At 41.3% G+C, this 19111-nt stretch overlaps 1 protein-coding gene across 2 annotated transcripts in view; it reads left to right on the top strand.

The window, feature by feature from the left end:
- adam17b (ADAM metallopeptidase domain 17b) overlaps nucleotides 1-19111 on the top strand; it is a 68611-nt gene that overhangs the window by 25793 nt on the left and 23707 nt on the right. Inside the window, exons 6-14 of one of the 2 annotated variants that reach the window (XM_055635294.1) lie at nucleotides 480-616; nucleotides 1887-1976; nucleotides 8518-8628; nucleotides 9457-9613; nucleotides 10264-10352; nucleotides 11820-11969; nucleotides 13443-13642; nucleotides 15352-15455; nucleotides 17635-17769. In XM_055635294.1, the coding sequence (XP_055491269.1) occupies nucleotides 480-616; nucleotides 1887-1976; nucleotides 8518-8628; nucleotides 9457-9613; nucleotides 10264-10352; nucleotides 11820-11969; nucleotides 13443-13642; nucleotides 15352-15455; nucleotides 17635-17769 (1173 nt within the window). The remainder of the gene's footprint in view (nucleotides 1-479; nucleotides 617-1886; nucleotides 1977-8517; nucleotides 8629-9456; nucleotides 9614-10263; nucleotides 10353-11819; nucleotides 11970-13442; nucleotides 13643-15351; nucleotides 15456-17634; nucleotides 17770-19111) is intronic. The other variant, XM_055635295.1, reaches the window with a different exon arrangement.

Below are 19111 nucleotides of genomic sequence, written 5' to 3'. Positions count from 1 at the left end.
GGAGCCATGACAGTCACGGCTATAGAACTAGCAGTGGAAACTTGTGCGGGATAACTATTTCTGACCAGAGGGGTGAATGGCTTCCTTTTTTAAAATGTATTTGATTCTGTGATTCTATTGCATTAGACAGTGCATGTTTTCACATAGTGTATATAAAATATGAGAAACTATTGCTTGGACTAGCCATTAGATTTTAGCAGATCCATTCCACACAAATATGCTGGAAGCCATTTTCATTCTTCTGGAGATTTTTCCATCGGCAAAGTTCTATTTACAAAACAGCAGTTTGTCATTTCTAGTGATTGATGGATTTTTTAAAGTTCTGTAAGGTGAAGTGTCAATGAATTTTATACTAGAATGTTGAAGTATTATTTACTATTTTATAGTTGTATTGTGCACAGCTATCTCATTCCAACCGCTATCTTGGTTTTTCAGGAAGATATAACTCGTCTCTTTTGAAATTTTAATTCTTTTGACAGAATATATCCAGCGACAAAAAAGACAAAAGGTTCCTCTAGATCCTGAAAAGAATACCTGTAAAATGCTAGTGGTAGCAGATTACCGTTTTTTCAGGCACATGGGGCGTGGTGAAGAGAGTATTACTATCAATTATTTGGTAAGGAATCCCTATGTTGAATAGATTTGAATGCATTTTTTTTCTTGTGCTGCATTTGCGACTGTTGTTTTACCAAATCCAATTGATGGGTGAAATTTAAAACAAGTGTTAAAAATACTCAATGGGTTACGATCTGATATGAAATATAAAATACATTTATGTTGACTTGCAATGTAGATTTGAAAAAGCCTCAATTTTTGAAATGACCTCAATTTTGGACCAAAGTTACTTATCATTTTCTTTTTATAACAATAATGCCTGAATATGAATCCAGTTTAAAAAAAAAGTTGCAACCTCAATTAATCTTCAGAAATGCAGTTGTATAACTGATTATATAAATATGGAAAGTCACATCATTTTATATAAATATTGGGCAGTTGTTAGCTAGCAGGTAGTTTCATAACTGCAGTGTGTACATAAGCATATTATAGACTATCACACCTGTGCTCCGCAGCACAAATGTGTGGTATACACTTGCGCTATACCGTATTTACGTTATTCCCCTGATCATGTATCTGCACACTGGATGGCTCAACTGTAAACGTAGAAAATCATGTATTGTTTTTTCTGCTGACTGGTTAGCACGTAAGGAAAGCTTTTCACTGTACCTTGTTTCTTCTGACAATTAACTAAACTCAACTCAACACAACTCAACATTGAAAGTCAGATGTTACCACATCTGACCTCTCACTCCAACCCGAGACTTGCCACAGAATTAGAGGTATTCCACAGCTTACTAAGTGGAGGTAGCTGATACACTTAGTAAATCACAGCTCAGCTTTACGTCACCACTGCTGCCACATCTAGTCTGCCCCATTTATTTGAAAGGGGCTGTTGGTCTTTGTTGAAAGGATAAATGGGGGTAAATGGTTTATTATTGTTTTATTTTTTTAGAATACATTTTAAGTATTTTAATATTTTTATATTATTAATATTTAAAATTATTTGAAGCATGTAGCCTCCAAATGCCTCTCATCAATATGGAGACATTTGGAAAAGTGTAAAGCCCTACTGGTCCAAGGGCTGGCCTAAGTTTGCACCAGTTGTAAGCTTCTCATCGCTCTTGGCTCGCTCTGTCTCGAGGGATAGTCAAGGTAGTGGGGTTGGTTGTAAGGATGGCAGCTGTGATCTTCAAAAGGTAAGTGTGACTGGGGTGCAATTGTGAGGAATGGGCTGTGTCCAATGTGATCCTGGCCAATTTGAACATATTGTTTTTCTCATCGGTCAGTTCATGATTTAAAATGCTTATTACCTCCTTTTCTAAATACAGATAGAATTGATTGACCGGGTAGATGACATATATCAAAATACCTCTTGGAATGATGCTGGATTCAAAGGTTATGGTGTGCAAATAGAGGAGGTAATTAAATTAATTCAAATTTTTTTCCCTGAATTTTTAATACATCTGCTTTTCTTGTCCCAACTTGGATGCATTAAGTTTAGTTCATAGAAACATGGAAAATAGATGCAGGAGTAGGCCATTCGGCCCTTTGAACCTGCACCGCCATTCGATATGATCATGGCTGATCATCCAACTCAGTATCCCATCCCTGCTTCTCTCCATACCCCCTGATCCCTTTAGCCACAAGGGCCACATCTAACTCCCTCTTAAATATAGCCAATGAACTGGCCTCAACTACCTTCTGTGGCAGAGAATTCCAGAGATTCACCACTCTCTGTGTAAAAAATGATTTTCTCATCTCGGTCCTAAAAGACGTCCCTCTTATCCTTAAACTGTGACCCCTAGTTCTGGACTTCCCCAACATCGGGAATAATCTTCCTGCATCTAGCCTATCCAACCCCTTAAGAATTTTGTAAGTTTCTATAAGATCCCCCCTCAATCTTCTAAATTCTAGTGTGTACAAGCCGAGTCTATCCAGTCTTTCTTCATATGAAAGCCCTGCCATCCCAGGAATCAGTCTGGTGAACCTTCTCTGTACTCCCTCTATGGCAAGAAAGTCTTTCCTCAGATAAGGAGACCAAAACTGTACGCAATACTCCAGGTGTGGTCTCACCAAGACCCTGTACAACTGTAGTAGAACCTCCCTGCTCTTATACTCAAATCCTTTTGCTATGAATCTATGTTTGTACTATCAATATTCAGCTTATTTCATTGATCAGAAATAAGCTTCTGAGAACAACTTCTTAAAGGATTTATTTTTCAATCTTTTAGTTGAGAGATTAAGCATGGAAAAAGGCCCTTCTGTCCACTATGGCCACGCCGACCATTGATCACCCATTCACACTTCTGTGTTATCCAATTTACACATCCACTCCTTACACACAAGGGGCAATTTCACAGAGGGCAATTAACCGATAAACCTGTCTTTGGGATGTGGTAGGACCTAGAGGAAGCCCTCACGATTACAGGGAGAACATGCAAACTCCGCACAGACTGCACCTAAGGTCTGGATTGACCCTGTGTCTCTGGCGATGTGAGGCAGCTGCTCTACCAGCTGCATCACTGCATTACATTTGAAGTTTCAGTGGAAGTGAACTGTAATCTATGTAAGAATCAATCAATCAATCAATCAATCAATCAACCTTTATTGTCATCTTGCAAGCAGCAGTTGTACAGTGCAAAATGAAAAGACGTTTCCCAGTGAATAGCGGAGCATCGCACATGAAATTTAAAACATTTCACACATAATAACACTAAAAACAATCCAGTCCCTGATGGAACAGTATAAATAGTTAAAAGCAGGTAAAAACACAATGTTAAAATACAATAAACCAATCATAGAAAATGTCCGGGGCAGCTGATTTGAGTGGCCAGTGCCAGTTATTAAAGTGTCCGTGCCAGCCACAGAATCAAGTGACTGTGAGTACAGAGTGACTGTTTAGCAGCCTCACAGCCTGTGGTAGGAAGCTGTTTAGCAGTCTTGTAGTCCGGGCTTTGATACTTCGATATCTCTTGCCTGATGGCAGGAGATCCAGGTGTATGTGGAGGGGGTGCAGTTTGTCCTTAGCAATTCTCTGAGCTTTTTTCAGACAGCGGCTCTGGAACAGTTCTTGTACCGAGGGTAGGGAGACGCCAATGATCCTCTCTGCTCCCCTCACTACCCTCTGCAGAGCCTTCCTGTCCGAACAGTTGCAGGTGCAGTACCACGTATTTATGCAGTACGTGAGTACAGACTCCACCGTGCCCCTGTAGAAAGTCCTGAGGATGTTGGTGGGGAGTGAGGCCTGTTTTAGTTTCCTCAGGAAGTGCAGTCGCTGATGGGCCCGTTTGACGGTCCCAGTGGTGTTCCTGGACCAGGTGAGGCTGTCCGTCATTTGCACACCGAGGAACTTTATGCTCTCCACTCTCTCCACTGCAGTGCCACTGATGTTGAGGGGTGTATGCTTTGGCTGCGCCCTCCTGAAGTCGACAACCATCTCCTTAGTTTTGTCGACATTCAATTCTAGATTATTTTTGCCGCACCAGTCCACCAGTTGTTCTACTTCCTCCCTGTACATTAAACGTACGTTAGTACAAGAACTAACCATTATTATGTTCCTTTCTGCTGATTGAAACCTTGGTGAAAAAGTTCATGTTGTTATCGACTGTCCATTTTTCCATAAAATGTATTGGAGTGCTAGAAATGGGAAACATTTCAACCAGAATGAGAAATAATGTAATTAACCCACTGTAAAAGTCAAGTGTCAAAATTCAGCAGTAGAGATATGTTACATAACTGGGTAACTAGTGACTATACAAAGATCATGTCGGCAAACAAGAATCTTATCGTATAGCCTTTAGTTTAATAAAATGCGATGTGTCGTTCAGAGCTGGGATAAATAGACCGCACGTTAGTGAGATTTAGGCAATTTAAGAAAAAGAGCATAAGAAATAGATGCAGGAGTAGGCCATTCAGCCACTCATGCCAGCTCTGCTTTAAAAGAATCGTGGCTGATCTTTTCTCACAGTGCCATTTTTTGCTACTAACCCTCCTGCAAATATATTAATCGCCTCCTTGAATAGACTTAGTGGTTCATAGATTCACAACTCATTGACTGTCAGCACTTTTGGGTGAATTCCAAAAATTCACTGCATTCTGTGGGGAAAAAACTTCAGTTTTGAATAGCCAATCCTTTACTGTGAGACTGTGGCATGGAAGCCAGGGGAGTGTCACTCTGCAAGAACCATGTCAAATCCTGCAGGAGTATTGAAGGTAGACAAAAGTGCTGGAGAAACTCAGCGGGTGCAGCAGCATCTAGACTCTTGCTGAAGACTCGCGATGCCGCTTTTAGATCCGGCGACGCTGATGGACACAGCTCATCCAGGGCCAACCTGAAAAAGGGAATCAGGAGCGCAAAACTCAAACACAAACGGCAGATCGAGGAGCATTTTCAAAACAACTCCGACCCCAGACGCATGTGGCAAGGCATCAAGTCCATTGCCGACTACAATAAAGTTAACACCCCCCCACCCCCCCAGACAACGCCTCCCTTCGTGACGAGCTAAACTACTTCTATGCTCGTTTTGACCGGGACAACAAAACACCAGCCGTCAAAGCTACCCCACCCCCGAACGAACAACCCCTCAGTCTCTCCACCTCTGCTATACAAGGCGCACTGAGCAAAGTGAATGAGCACAAAGCTGCCGGCCCCGACGGCATCCCCGGGCGGGTGCTCAGGGCATGTGCTGGACAACTATCCCTGGTCTTCACTGACATTTTCAATCTGTCACTGGCCCAGGGTGTTGTCCCCACTTGCCTCAAGACATCAACCATTGTGCCAGTGCCCAAATAGTCAGCTTCAGGGAATCTCAATGACTTCCGCCCAGTGGCACTCACCCCTGTCATCGTGAAGTGCTTTGAGCGGCTGATCTTGGCTCACCTCAAAGCAAGCCTCCCCCCCCCACACTGGATCCCCATCAGTTTGCCTACTGGACCAACAGGTCTACAGAGGACGCCATATCTGCGGCCCTACACTCTGCCCTGACCCACCTGGACAACAACAACTCCTACATCAGGTTGTTGTTCATCGACTTCAGCTCCGCCTTTAACACTGTCATCCCCGCCAGCTTGATCACCAAACTCAGCGGACTTGGCATCTGCACCTCCCTCTGCAATTGGACACTGGATTTCCTCACCAACAGACCACAGTCTGTTAGGGTCAACAACCTCACCTCCTCCACTCTAACACTGAACACCGGTGTGCCACAGGGCTGTGTGCTCAGCCCTCTCCTCTACTCCCTCTTCACCCATGACTGCATCCCTAAGTATGGCTCCAACGCCATCATTAAATTTGCCGATGACACCACGGTGGTAGGACTGATCAGCGACAACGATGAATCAGCCTATAGGGAGGAGGTCCAGAACCTGGCTGCCTGGTGCACCAATAATAACCTCGTCCTCACTCTAAGAAGACGAAGGAAATCATCGTTGACTTCAGGAAGACCAGAGGTGGCAGACATACCCCCATCCACATAAACGGGACTGAGGTGGAGCGCGTCTCCAACTACAAATTCCTCGGGGTACACATCTCAGAGGATCTGTCCTGGTCCCTCAATACCACCAAACTGATCAAAAAGGCGCAGCAGTGCCTTTACTTCCTGAGGAGGCTCAAGAAAGCTCACCTGTCCCCCCAGATCCTGTCCAACTTCTACCGCTGTACCATCGAAAGCATCCTGACCACCTGCTTCACGGTATGGTACAGCAACTGCACCACAGCTGACAGGAAGGCACTGCAACGGGTGGTGAAAACCGCTCAGCACATCATCGGTGCCCCGCTCCCTGCCATGGATGCCCTCCACTGCAAACGGTGTCTGAGACGGGCCGGGAAAATCATCAAGGATCCCTCTCACCCTAACCATGGACTGTTTGCCCTCCTCCCATCAGGGAGGCAGTACAGGAGCCTCAGGTCTCGCACAAGCAGGCTGAGGAACAGCTTTTTCCAATAACACCATTACACTGCTGAATTCACAGTCCCGTCGCTAGCTATCTTTAGACTCTCCCATTTGTATACATTTATTTGCCTATGTACCAGTTTAATTCATCCACAGTCCACACATTGTTAACCAGCATTTTTATTTCTACTATCTTGCACTATGACCAGACGCTAAACTGCATTTCGTTGTACCTGTACTCGTATTTGTGCAATGACAATAAAGTTGAATTGAATTGAATTGAATTGAATCTATGGAGTGAAGGAAATAGGCAACGTTTTGGGCCGAAACCCTTCTTCAGACGCAGGTGTATTGCACATTGCTGAGATCACTTCTCGGTCTTCTAATCTCAGTATCAGCTTAATCTCTTATCGGTCCTCGTAGGACAATCAGCTCACTCCAGGAATGAATCTGCTGAGCTCATTGCATTCCCTCCATCTCGTGTGCCCTTGTGAGGGAAAGCACTGAATAAAATATTCTAGGTGTGTTCACACCAAAGCACAGTATAATTTCAACAATACGTCTCTGTTCTCACATGTTCTTCCTCTAACCATAAAGGCCAGTGTACTATTTTCCCTTCTTAATTACTGGCTTTACCTGCATGTTGACTTTCAGTGGTTCATGCACATCTAACCTGGAGATGAAATGTGTGTAAAATGCAAAAGGAGAAGTTTGCTTTACAGTAAATAATAGGATAAAGGCACTGGAGAGAAAGGATCTTAATTTGGAAAATCAAGTAGAAGCAATTTGGGTAGAGCTCAAAATTAAGGGCAGAAAATATTGGGAAATGTTGATGAAAGCACCTAAGCTATACTGGTAATGTAGAACATAATATGGATCAGGAAACTGGAGATGTATGCAACATATTTGTCTGCAGTAATAGAGTTGACATGGCTTTGAAAGATAAATTGTGTTAAACATATTTGCTAGAACTCTTTGAGGATGTAACAAGTAGAATTGATGTAGCGGAAGCCATAGATGTAGTGTTTTTGGATTTTCAGATTGCATTTAACAAGGTGCCATATAATGCTGGTTAACAAAATGAGAGCTAACATTGTGTTAGTACAGATTGGGTATCGCATAAAAGGGAAATTTGGTATGCAGGTTTGCCAATATATGTGGAAGACCTGGTTGTGATGAGGGTATTTGGACTATGTAACAGGATGTGGGCAAGTTGAATGAGTAGGTGAAAACTTAGCAAATGGAATTTAATGGGGGGGAAAATGCAAGGTTACGCACTTTGGTAAGAAGAATCCAAATGCAGGTGCAGCACTATTTCCTGAAAATGAGCAGGCGAGCACAGCTAGTGATTAGGAAGTCAAATGGAATGTTGGCTTTTATTGTAAGAGGTTTGAAGTTTAGAAATGGGAACTATTATTACAATTGTACAGGATACATAATACTATGTATAGCTTATTGAAGGCAGTGCAGAAAAAATTCAGCAGGCAATTTCTTGAGATTAGAACAATGTCCTAACACAAGAGGCTAATAAAATTAGATCTATGTTCTTGGGAGTTGAGAAAAGTGAGGATTCATATTATAGATACATATAATATCCTGAAGGAGCATAAGAGGCAAGATAGTGAGATGTTTCCACGAATGAGGAAAATCTCTAACAACGGAATGTGGTAACATGATTAGGGTCTGGTCATATGTTGGACTTGTTCACAGGGGATGGTGAATCTACCCTTGAGCGATATTGAACTTAGATCATTTAAGAGGCATTTAAAGAGGAAGTACATATTTGAAGGATCAGGGAAATGAGGCCTAGTGGCAATTGGCACTGTGGGGCAAACCATCCATGATCACATTAAATGGCAGGGCAGTTTTTGAGGGGCTCAGAGGGCTCTTCCTGTTCTTGTGATACAAAGATGAGTGGCTTTGTTTTCACCTTCTTCCTATTAAATCTGTCTTAAAACCACCCTGTGCCAAAGCTTTTGGTCAGCCTTTTTAGATATATTCTTTGACCTCATCGTATGTTTACCTTAAATGAACTATTTAAATGTGGTGTGTTTATTCTTAATTGTAGATCATCGTTAATAAAGAACCAACCAAGGTTTTTTCGGGTGTGAGACACTATAATATGGAACGGACCCATCCTGTTGGCAAAGATGCTTGGGATGTTAAACCTCTGTTAGAGGTAAGGGGAAATTAATAAAATACTGATTTTAAGGTATAAGTTTTGTTGGACACCAGAGCTATCACATAGATCTGAATGAAAGCAGGTGCACTCTATATATTGCACATAAATGTCTCATTGGAACAAATTGCAGTTTTATTTTTAAGACATTTTGAAATCTATTATGTATTGAACTTCTCTGATGCAGGTTTTAAAATTGGCACAAAGTGAACTACAGTAATGGTACATTTGCAAATTTAAACTAAGCTGAAATGTTGCTGTGCTATCTTCAAGTGAAAAATTGGAAAATAATTCTAGCCTAGATAATTTCTAGTTACTCTTGACAAAGGTAATTTACAAACAGAATTATGGAATCTTTACAGCATATAATGAGAGCATTTGACTCATTAAGACCATGAGAGCAGTGAGCAAGGTTATACTGGCCAGTTGATTTCCCTAGCATTGCCTTTATCGCTGTGCAAATCCACTCTGCCGGATAAAAATAATAAAACGCTTATTGAGTAATGTGTTTGATGATCTAACCATATGAAATTCCAATAACAAGAACTACAGGTGCTGGTTTATCAAAGAAAGACACAAAATGTTGGAGTATCTCAACAAGTTGGGTAACATCTGTGGAAAACATGGATAGATTATGTTTTTGGTCTCGTCTTAAGAAGGGTCCCAACCTAATGCATCACCCATCCACGCGCTCCAGAGATGTTGCCTTTTGTACCTTTCAAGTGAAATTCTAGATTTGGGTGTCCTGTTTTGACTTAGAGACCAAGTTCCCAATTCGTGAATGTTTAGTTTTCCATCTGATCGTTTTCTATTTGTATTTTCTTTAAGCAATTCAGCGCCGATATAGCCAAAAGTGCATCAAAAGTTTGCCTTGCACATTTGTTCACCTACCAAGACTTCGAGCACGGAACACTTGGGCTGGCTTATGTTGGATCTCCAAAGCCACATGCATTAGGTGGTATTTGCCCCACACGTAAGTCGAAATGTAAATTAAATTTTAATTCTTCATTTTTTATAATGGTTAAGAAATGTGAATAAAATGCATTGTGTTACTAGTTTAAGCTGATTATTTTATAGGAACAAATTGTTGAAGCCAAGTTTATATAACAGAGATGAAATACAGTGGAGCCAATTTTACACATGTCTGCTACTGGTGAATCTCATTACTGGTGGCACATGTTGGAACTCCAAAACCAAGTACAATAGGTTATATTCACTCCACGTGCAAGTCCAAATCTAAATTAAATTTATTTTTCAAAATTTTGTTCAGCATTGAAGAAATGTTAATGGAAAAAATGTTATAATTTGAAGTTGGCTGTATTATAGAAACCATGTTGAAGGCAAGTTAATATAACAAAGATGGAGCTGATGTTGCATGTACACGAGACTGGTCAGCTTGGTTGTTGATACCTCAAAATTCCTGGTATTATTGCTTTCACAGAATCGGAATTGCTGGAAGGTGTGTTCATAATTTCCTAATCTGTAGTTTTGATGGGCTTTTACTGGCAATTATTAAAAGTAGGTGATAAATAAAGACTGTTGCAATCCTACCCTCAGACTAGAACTGTAAGAATTTTTTGTCTTTGTCTTTTGGGAAAACTGCCTCAATAGCTGTATCATCTGTTTTTTCACCAGCCTATGATCACCCAGTCATGCGGAAACAAGTTTACCTAAATACAGGATTAACAAGTACTAGGAATTATGGAAAAACAATCCTCACTAAGGTAAATTATGTATTACTTGTTTTTAATTTCATTTATAAATTGACCATAGAATTCTGCTATATGCTTTTTGTGAAGGAAATAATTAATTTCTTGGGGGTACTTATTCCTTGTTATACCAACCTGCTATTGTAACTTTATGCTCGTATGTACTATGATATTGCAATTGATTCTTTCTGCTTGTCAGCCATTGAAATTTCATTAATCGAAATTTATAATTTTTCCAATCTCGGGGCAGTTTATTAAGGCTGAGAGGTATACACATTCCCATCAATGCCAAATTCTCCAAATTAGCCATATTTTGCTAAAAATTGCATTCAGAAAATACCCATAGGAATTGCTAAATATCAACTTCATATGTTAATGCTGCATTATGCTTTCAATCCAGTTGTTTTTTCATATAGCCTTCCCAGCCACATTTGTGACCTTGTTGAGTTTAGGGTGATTCTTGTCATTTTAGTAGCAAGTCTGACTGGACGAAGAAGATATTAGATGGGAAATCAACTGAACATGAATCATCTTTCTTATTGCTGTTTATTTTCCTCCTAAGGAAACATCAACCACTGATTATGTTCAGCTAAACATGTTATTCCAACATGGTAATGAAAATTGCCTGTGAATATTTTCTAATTACAATTTTAAGCAAAATATGGCCAATAGGGAGAATTCGGGCAGAGTTGATGGGAATCTATATGAAAATAAATCACACAGAGAAAATGGGGGAATGGCACTGATGGGAATGTTGTGTGAACCGGCACAGACATAATGAGCTGAGAGGCTTCCTGTCTTGAAAAAATATGTGAATATGAAAATATGGATGAAATTATTTGGTGGAGAAAATGGTAGAGATGATATCAGATTTTTGCATTTCATGATTTTTTTTTCCTTGTGTCTTAATACAAATATAGTGTTTAAAGAGAAACTATAGTGTTTCTCTTTGGCTTGGAAGCATTGTCAAAAGCTTAGAACAATTAACTAATTGATTTCGATGATACTGGAGATGGTGATTTGACCTATTGTGTCTATGCCTGCTGCTCTTTATAAAATAATCAAATTAGAAATGTATATATAAATAAAATATTGAAATGTACAAAATATTGTGAATCATCAATCATTTGGTCCTCTGAACTGATTTTTGAAATGGAAAATGAATTTCCCAATGAGTAAAACTATATATATACAAGTCCCCAACTTATGAACGCCTGACTTATGTATAGGTTGTACATCTGAAAGAGTGGTGTTAAGGATTTGCTGGTTGCTGGGAGGCTGCAGGTATCTTCAGCCATCTGGGGCTGCATTTCCGGCTTGTGAATTGTTCCGGTTTACGAACGATTCACAGGAACGGGACCGGGCCACAAACTGGGGATGACCTGTACATGTAAGCATGTTTTTTCATGTCTTTGCTGTTGCTGCTCATTTAATAAAGACCTGTTTAACAAAGAGCTTTCTTGATAATAATTTACAAAACAGGAAGCCGATCTCGTCACTGCTCATGAGTTAGGCCATAACTTTGGAGCAGAGCATGATCCTGATAGCCATGAATGTGCTCCAACTGATGATGATGGTGGCAAATATGTCATGTATCCTATTGCAGTGAGTGGTGACCAGAATAATAACAAGGTAGAGCATGAATTAATTTTTATTGTGTTCTTTTGGCGCAACCTATACCTACTTTCTTATGAATAAAAAACAACAAAGCAGTAAAGTCTGATCGGCGATCAACTTTATATTCAATGTGCTCAAGCACTGACACCCCCCCCCCAGTCAAATAAAATAAAACCACAGTGGAACAATGGATTGCCTTGTCTGAGATTTGATTTGAGTCTAACCAGGTGTCATAGGATTAACATTTCTACTTACTGGTTGCTATAAGGATGCCTTTAACAGCTTTGCATCATATCTTTGCAGTTTCTTCTGTTCAACCTCAGCTGTATTTCAACAGATATCAGTATCCCTTAGGATGCCACAGAATTCTGTGGGAATTGTAAAAACTCAATTTATGGGTAACTTTTTTTGTTGAGAGGTTATATTGGAAAGACATTTACTCCATGCTTCAGTCCAATTTATGTAACCACGAATGCTTCATCAAGTACCCAAAATATTCAAGCCTCCTTGCACTAAACTTCTGAAGGTGGGAGGGGTAGGTTCTAATTTTTTATTGATATCTGACAAATTCTGCTCAAACTGTAAACGTTTGATGGGGTTTAGAAACTGGCTAGTTTATAATATTCATTCGGGTCTAGTTGTCTATTGATTTTCTGTAGAAAACTGTGAGTATTTCCGAACATTGAGGTATGCAAGTGAGTGGCCACAAAGCTTAATAGCTAATGGTCATTAATTGGGAACCACCCTACTTAAGTAGTGGAAATGACAGTTCACACCCCTTGCTCTCATCATTTTCTCCCTCGTCCCAATAAAAGCTTTCTACAGTATAAAATTTAAATTTTGCAAGCTATAAAGTTTTGGTGTGAAGAGATTTAAAGGAGCATTCAGTGGTAAATGCAGTAGATGTCAATGTATTATTTCAGTTTTATCACTGAGTTAAATTGACATGCAGGAAGATTGCATTCAAGTTAAAGCTGGGTCTCCTATCCACACTGTGCTCCGTATAATCTGTTGTCCGTGTGTTGATGCTGTATTTAGGGTTCTCTAGCAGCATTGTGTCATGTCACAAGAGCTGTGACGTTGATGCGATGTTTGGATCAAAATAAGGCAGTTCAAAGTGCTTCCATTTTGATGCAAGAGGTTTTACAGATCTTTTGTTCTCAAAAATGCATTGTGTACTACGAGATGATTTTGATCTAGGTTTCTTGTTTATAAATATAGCACCATGTTAAGAATGATTTGTATTACTGCAAATCAGTTTAATGTCCCGTGTAATTTTACTTTTCATTTAAAAATGATCCCTCTGCTAATATAACGTATTGAAACTTGCATTGGATATTTTACCTCTGAATAATTTTCACCAACCTGTGCTAAAATGCGTGTACAGCAGGCATTAAAATGAATTATATCAAATTAAGTGATTTATTTTTTAAACTCCACAATACATTGCTAAATTATGTAACTCGCATAATGTGTATGATTCTTTAGCTATTCTCCAACTGCAGCAAACGATCAATTTACCAGACTTTAATTAATAAAGCATCCAAGTGCTTTCAAAAAAGGAACAATAAAGTATGTGGCAACTCGCGTGTGGATGAAGGTGAGGAGTGTGATCCTGGACTTTTACATCTACACGAGGACAAATGTTGTACTGAAGTATGTAAACTCAAGAAAAACAAAAAATGCAGGTAAAAATAATGAAAGGCTTTAACACTTTACTACTAAATTATTTTCATTGCACATAACTGCAACGAGATTTGGTATGCAGCTTCCATCCGATGTCATAACTTAAATAGCTAATACAATTTAGATTTAGATACCCCGAGAACATGGTTTGTAAAAAATCTAGGGGTTCTCGGGGTTCTGAGGTTTTTAAATACCTTCTTTTCACAGCTGCGTTCGGTACCATGCTGCTCCGAATTGACTCGGACTTGGGAGCGCAAAGCCGCTGCGTCTGAACGCGCCGCCATCTTCCGTGCTACCTAATATCTTACGTTCAACCTGAACAGGAAACTCTACCCTGTTTTGGTTTTCTTAACCCAGAAGAACTTTTGTTAAGATATCATAAATTAATTCTGACTTGTTATACACAAAGAGATTTAAAGGAGCTTGATCTCTAATTTCACAGTTTATCGTTCCAAGACACTGCACTTCGTGAACTTGTCCTCAAGGATACCATGCCTTAAGGACAAGTTCATGGTTGAAGATTAAAGTCACCCAGGATTATTAAATCCCCATTTGTCTTTTATTTTAAACTATGGCAACTACTATTGGAGGACCATTGTGTTTTGCAACAGAATTAAATATTTGTTATGATTAATCATATGAAAGAGCTGCATTATGAATTCACATAAATTTATCTCTCTCTGCTCTGTAATTCAGATGTAAAATAAATTTAGACAATAATACGACAGCCCACGCGTCTGCATGCAGGCATGGGCTGGTTCATTTACTGAGGAATTGCAAATGGAATTGAGTGTTGAGCAAATGTCAACAGATATCTCCTGAAAACACAAGAATCTGCAGGTGCTGGAATTTTGAGGAAATAATAAAACTGCTGGAGGAACTCAGTGGGGCAGACAGCATCTGTGGAGAGAAATGGACAGTTGAATTTTCTATGGGATCCTTTCTCAGACTGATGCTGTAGAGAGGAGAAAGAGATGAGTGGAAGGGGTGGGTCAACTGTTGGAAAGGACGGCGTGCAGTGAAATATAGAACCAGAGGGAGGGATAGTGGCTAGATGGGGGTGTTGGGAATGACAAATGGGGGAGTCAAAAAGGGGTGTGTGGTGAGTGGATGGAGGAGGGGAAATGAACTGGGTGCAGGAACAGGTGGAGGGGGTAGGAGTGTGCATGGGGGACTTGTGGGGGGGGAGGTTGGAAGAAGGGGGATAGGTGGAACTGGGTATATAAGGAGGAACAACGATGTTTTATCTGAACATGGATAATTCATTATTCCTTCTGTGGGGTTATAGACTACTCAGTGAATCCAAGGTGCTGTTCTCCCAGTTTGTGTGTGGCATTGCACTGGAAATGGAGGAGGCTGAGGACAGACAGGTGGGATGGGTAATTCAGGTGGCTTCCACTTCCTCCATCCACTCATCACCCACCCACCTCTCCTTTTTCCACCCGCTAGCTCTCTCTGTCTGTATAAAGGTCCTAATCTGAAATGTCATCTATCGTCCCCCGTCCCCCCTCCCCACATATGCTGCCTGACCCGCTGAGTTCCTCCAGCAGTTTGTTTTTCACTCGCGATTCCAGCATCTGCAGTGTCGTACGTCTCTAACTAAACTGTGCTTGGGGAAATTGACATCTTGCAATTTATTATCGTTTATTAACTTCTATTCAGTTATGTCGTTTTGAGATGATTTAAAAAAAAACATTGCCTGTTTCCAAAGTGACAAGAACAGCCCCTGCTGCAAGGATTGCCAATTTGAAAACGTGGGAAAGCAGTGTCAGGAAGCAATCAATGCCACATGCAAAAGAGAATCTACTTGCACTGGTGAGTGGTGGCCAAAAGCTACGTACATTACATTTAAAGCCAGTGTAACTTTTCAAAAATGTTGTAGGGATTCAGAGGCCAATCTCACCCCATTAGGAGTTATTTCCAGAGCTCTGGGGACACGTGAAACAAAGGTACAGTGCGAATCATCATTCCAGGATGAGGTGTCCCATTGAGGAAGTGGAGTTTGTGCCTTCTGTGGCTATTACTTTCTGTGCCTCTGGTGCATCAACATTGCAAAATGCCTGTAAGAAATTAATTCTGAGCATATCACAGCTTATTACATATTACATTTACAGTGATAGCGACAATGTACTGCCTAATAGTTATATACATCCTTTCAACACTAATGACTCTACATAACACTGTTATTAAGAACTGTCGAAATGGATGTGGCTGATGACCAATTTTAATACGAACACTTTAGTATGGCTTTAGTATGGAGACTAAGCGGCGGTTGGGCGATCGTTTCGCCGAACACCTCTGCTCAGTCCGCAATAACCTACCTGAACTCCCGGTGGTTCAGCACTTCAACTCCCCCTTCCATTCCCAATCCGGCCTCTCTGTCCTGGGTCTCCTCCATTGCCAGAGTGAGCAACACCGGAAATTGGAGGAACAGCACCTCATATTCCGCCTGGGCAGCTTGCATCCTGATGGCATGAATGTTGAATTCTCCCAATTTTGCTAGCCCTTGCTGTCTCCTCCCCTTCCTTAACCCTCGAGCTGTCTCCTCCCATCCCCCCGCCCTCGGGCTCCTCCTCCTCCCCTTTTTCCTTCCTTCTCCCCTCCCACCCCCCATCAGTCTGAAGAAGGGTTTCGGCCCGAAGCGTCGCCTATTTTCTTCGCTCCATAGATGCTGCTGCACCCGCTGAGTTTCTCCAGCAATTTTGTGTACCTTCGATCTTCCAGCATCTGCAGTTCCTTCTTGAACACTTTAGTATGGCTTGTTGTCGGTGAGAATGATTGGTTGTAGACAAGTTCTGGGGTTAGATTTCTGCATAACTATGCCACGTGGATTGTCACTGGCAGAGCCAGCCAGGACTTACCTGCGCGAGGCTGGCCGACTTCGGGGCTGTGGCGGTGTTCCGGCGGCGGCGACCTGACTTTGGGGACTCGGCTGCAGGCCCAGTGGACGACATTGTCTGGAGCTCGCAGGTCACAGGTTGGTGACCTGTTTTTCCGGAGCTCCCGCAACAACAGCTGCGTCCGCTGGACTGGAGGGCGGCAGCTTCAGCAGCTTCGACCACCCCGGGCCACGGGACTGACTTACTTACCATCACCCGGCGGGGTCACAACAGCGGAAGCCTGGATCGCCTCAGCGCAAAGGGAGAACAAGGAGGGAAGAGACAGAGACTTTAAGACTTTTTCCTTCCATCAGAGTGAGGAGGTGCCTGGTGAACTCACTGTGGTGGATGTTAAATTTGTGTTTATTGTGTGTTTTTGTTATTTTATTATATGTATGACTGCAAGGCATGAAATTTCGTTCAGACCGAAAGGTCTGAATGACAATAAAGGATAATTCAATTCATTCATTTCATTCAATTCGAGCTAATCATCTTCCAGACACAATGCACACACTCTCCCTACAGATGCATGTTCTGGTGAGTGAGCAGCACTATCCTTTATGAAGAATGCTGTTCAATTGGATTCTCATAAGTGCAGTATTGGTTCATTGGGAGAATGTCCAGCAGTTTGCACAAACGATCATTAAATCCTAATTACCAAAAAGGGGGGGGGGGAGGGAGAAAATGCTTCATAAATATTAAAATACTTTCTATGCAACCTCTTTATGACTCCCAACAGATTTACTGATACTTGTAAGCCTGGAAATGGCCTACATTAGGAAATGTGGACAGAATGGATCCGACCCACATGAATGCTGATGAAGCACATGTTTTTGAGGTGGTATTCTCTGAAGGAGACATCCTGAGCATATTTCCATGTGCAACAGACCACCACCTCTCCTGTTGCAATGCGCTAGATTAGCACTTTGAAATAATTACCTTGGTTGTAATTTTAGATAATTATTTGAAAAAGGAAGGACATTGCATTTATTGCAATTGATTGAATTGTTCTCTCAGCCACAATAATTGAATTTAAACCTGTCCCAAGTTTCTGTAAAACAGGACATTTATTCAATAATGCTGGATTTCCAACTAATAACATTTCTTATTGATAGGCACTGACCATTTATGTCCTGCTCCTGGTAATGCGGCAGATGAGACGATCTGCGTGGACATGGGAAAGTGTAAAAATGGGGAATGCATTCCTTTCTGTGAGGCAGAGCATGGCCTCAGGTCCTGTGCTTGCAATGGTGAGTGAAAATATTTTTGTTTTCTTAGTTTCTTTTTTTTCTTGGCTTAGTTTTTTTCACACAGAGAGTGGTGAATCTCTGGAATTCTCTGCCACAGAAGGTAGTTGAGGCCAGTTCATTGGCTATATTTAAGAGGGAGTTAGATGTGGCCCTTGTGGCTAAAGGGATCAGGGGGTATGGAGAGAAGGCAGGTACAGAATACTGAGTTGGATGATCAGCCATGATCATATTGAATGGGCGGTGCAGGCTCGAAGGGCCGAAGGGCCGAATGGCCTACTCCTGCACCTAATTTCTATGTTTCTATGTTTAAACAAGGACTGGTCATTTAACTAGTCAGAAAACTGGCATAGCTCATCAGTCACATGCAGCAGACTGACTTAACCTGCTGCTGTTCTCCATTTGGTTTAAGAAGGAACTGCAGATGCTGGAAAATCGAAGGTACACAGACTGTCTGAAGAAGGGTTTCAGCCCGAAATGTTGCCTATTTCCTTCGCTCCATAGATGCTGCTGCACCCGCTGAGTTTCTCCAGCATTTTTGTGTACCGTTCTCTATTTGGTAACAGATGATTATGATTTAAATTTTAAATTAGATTTAAAATCGAGAAGTAATGAGTGTACAAGAAGGAACTGCAGATGCTGGAAGATTGAAGGTACACAAAAATGCTGGAGAAACTCAGCGGGTGCAGCAGCATCTATGGAGCGAAGGAAATAGGCGACGTTTCGGGCCAAAACCCTTCTTCAGAATGAGTAATGACTGTATATACCTTTGCATATTTTGGCTGTCAGCTGCAAAGCAGCCACGATGAAAATGGTGAATAACCAATACTCCAATGATACATCTGTAGATAAATGGCCTGCCCTTTTGTTTCGGAGGATATTACATCCATATGGCAAACAACATATGCATTTAATTTGTTAATGTACCTTGATTAGACAAACACAGGCAAAGGAAGTGTTTCCAGTTGCAGCAAGTTGGACTCTGGAATATAGACCAAGAACCGTGACTGGAATCACAGTGGCTTATTCACAGTGTTAGGAGCGTTATGGATGGCACTGTTAGAGATATTGTCACACTACAGCCAAAGTATGTGCAGGGGGAGAGAAACATAGAAAATAAGTGCAGTAGGAGTCCATTCGGCCCTTCGAGCCAGCACCGCCATTCATTGTGATCATGGCTGATCGTCCCCTATCAATAACCCGTGCCTGCCTTCTCCCTATATCCCTTGACTCCACTAGCCCCTCGAGCTCTATCTAACTCTCTCTTAAATCCATCCAGTGACTTGGCCTCCACTGCCCTCTGTGGCAGGGAATTCCATTAATTCACAACTCTCTGGGTGAAAAC

This window comes from Leucoraja erinacea, chromosome 5, assembly GCF_028641065.1.
Source record: "Leucoraja erinacea ecotype New England chromosome 5, Leri_hhj_1, whole genome shotgun sequence".
Classification (NCBI taxonomy): Eukaryota; Metazoa; Chordata; class Chondrichthyes; order Rajiformes; family Rajidae; genus Leucoraja; species Leucoraja erinaceus.
This window is presented reverse-complemented; position numbering and strand designations above follow the sequence as displayed.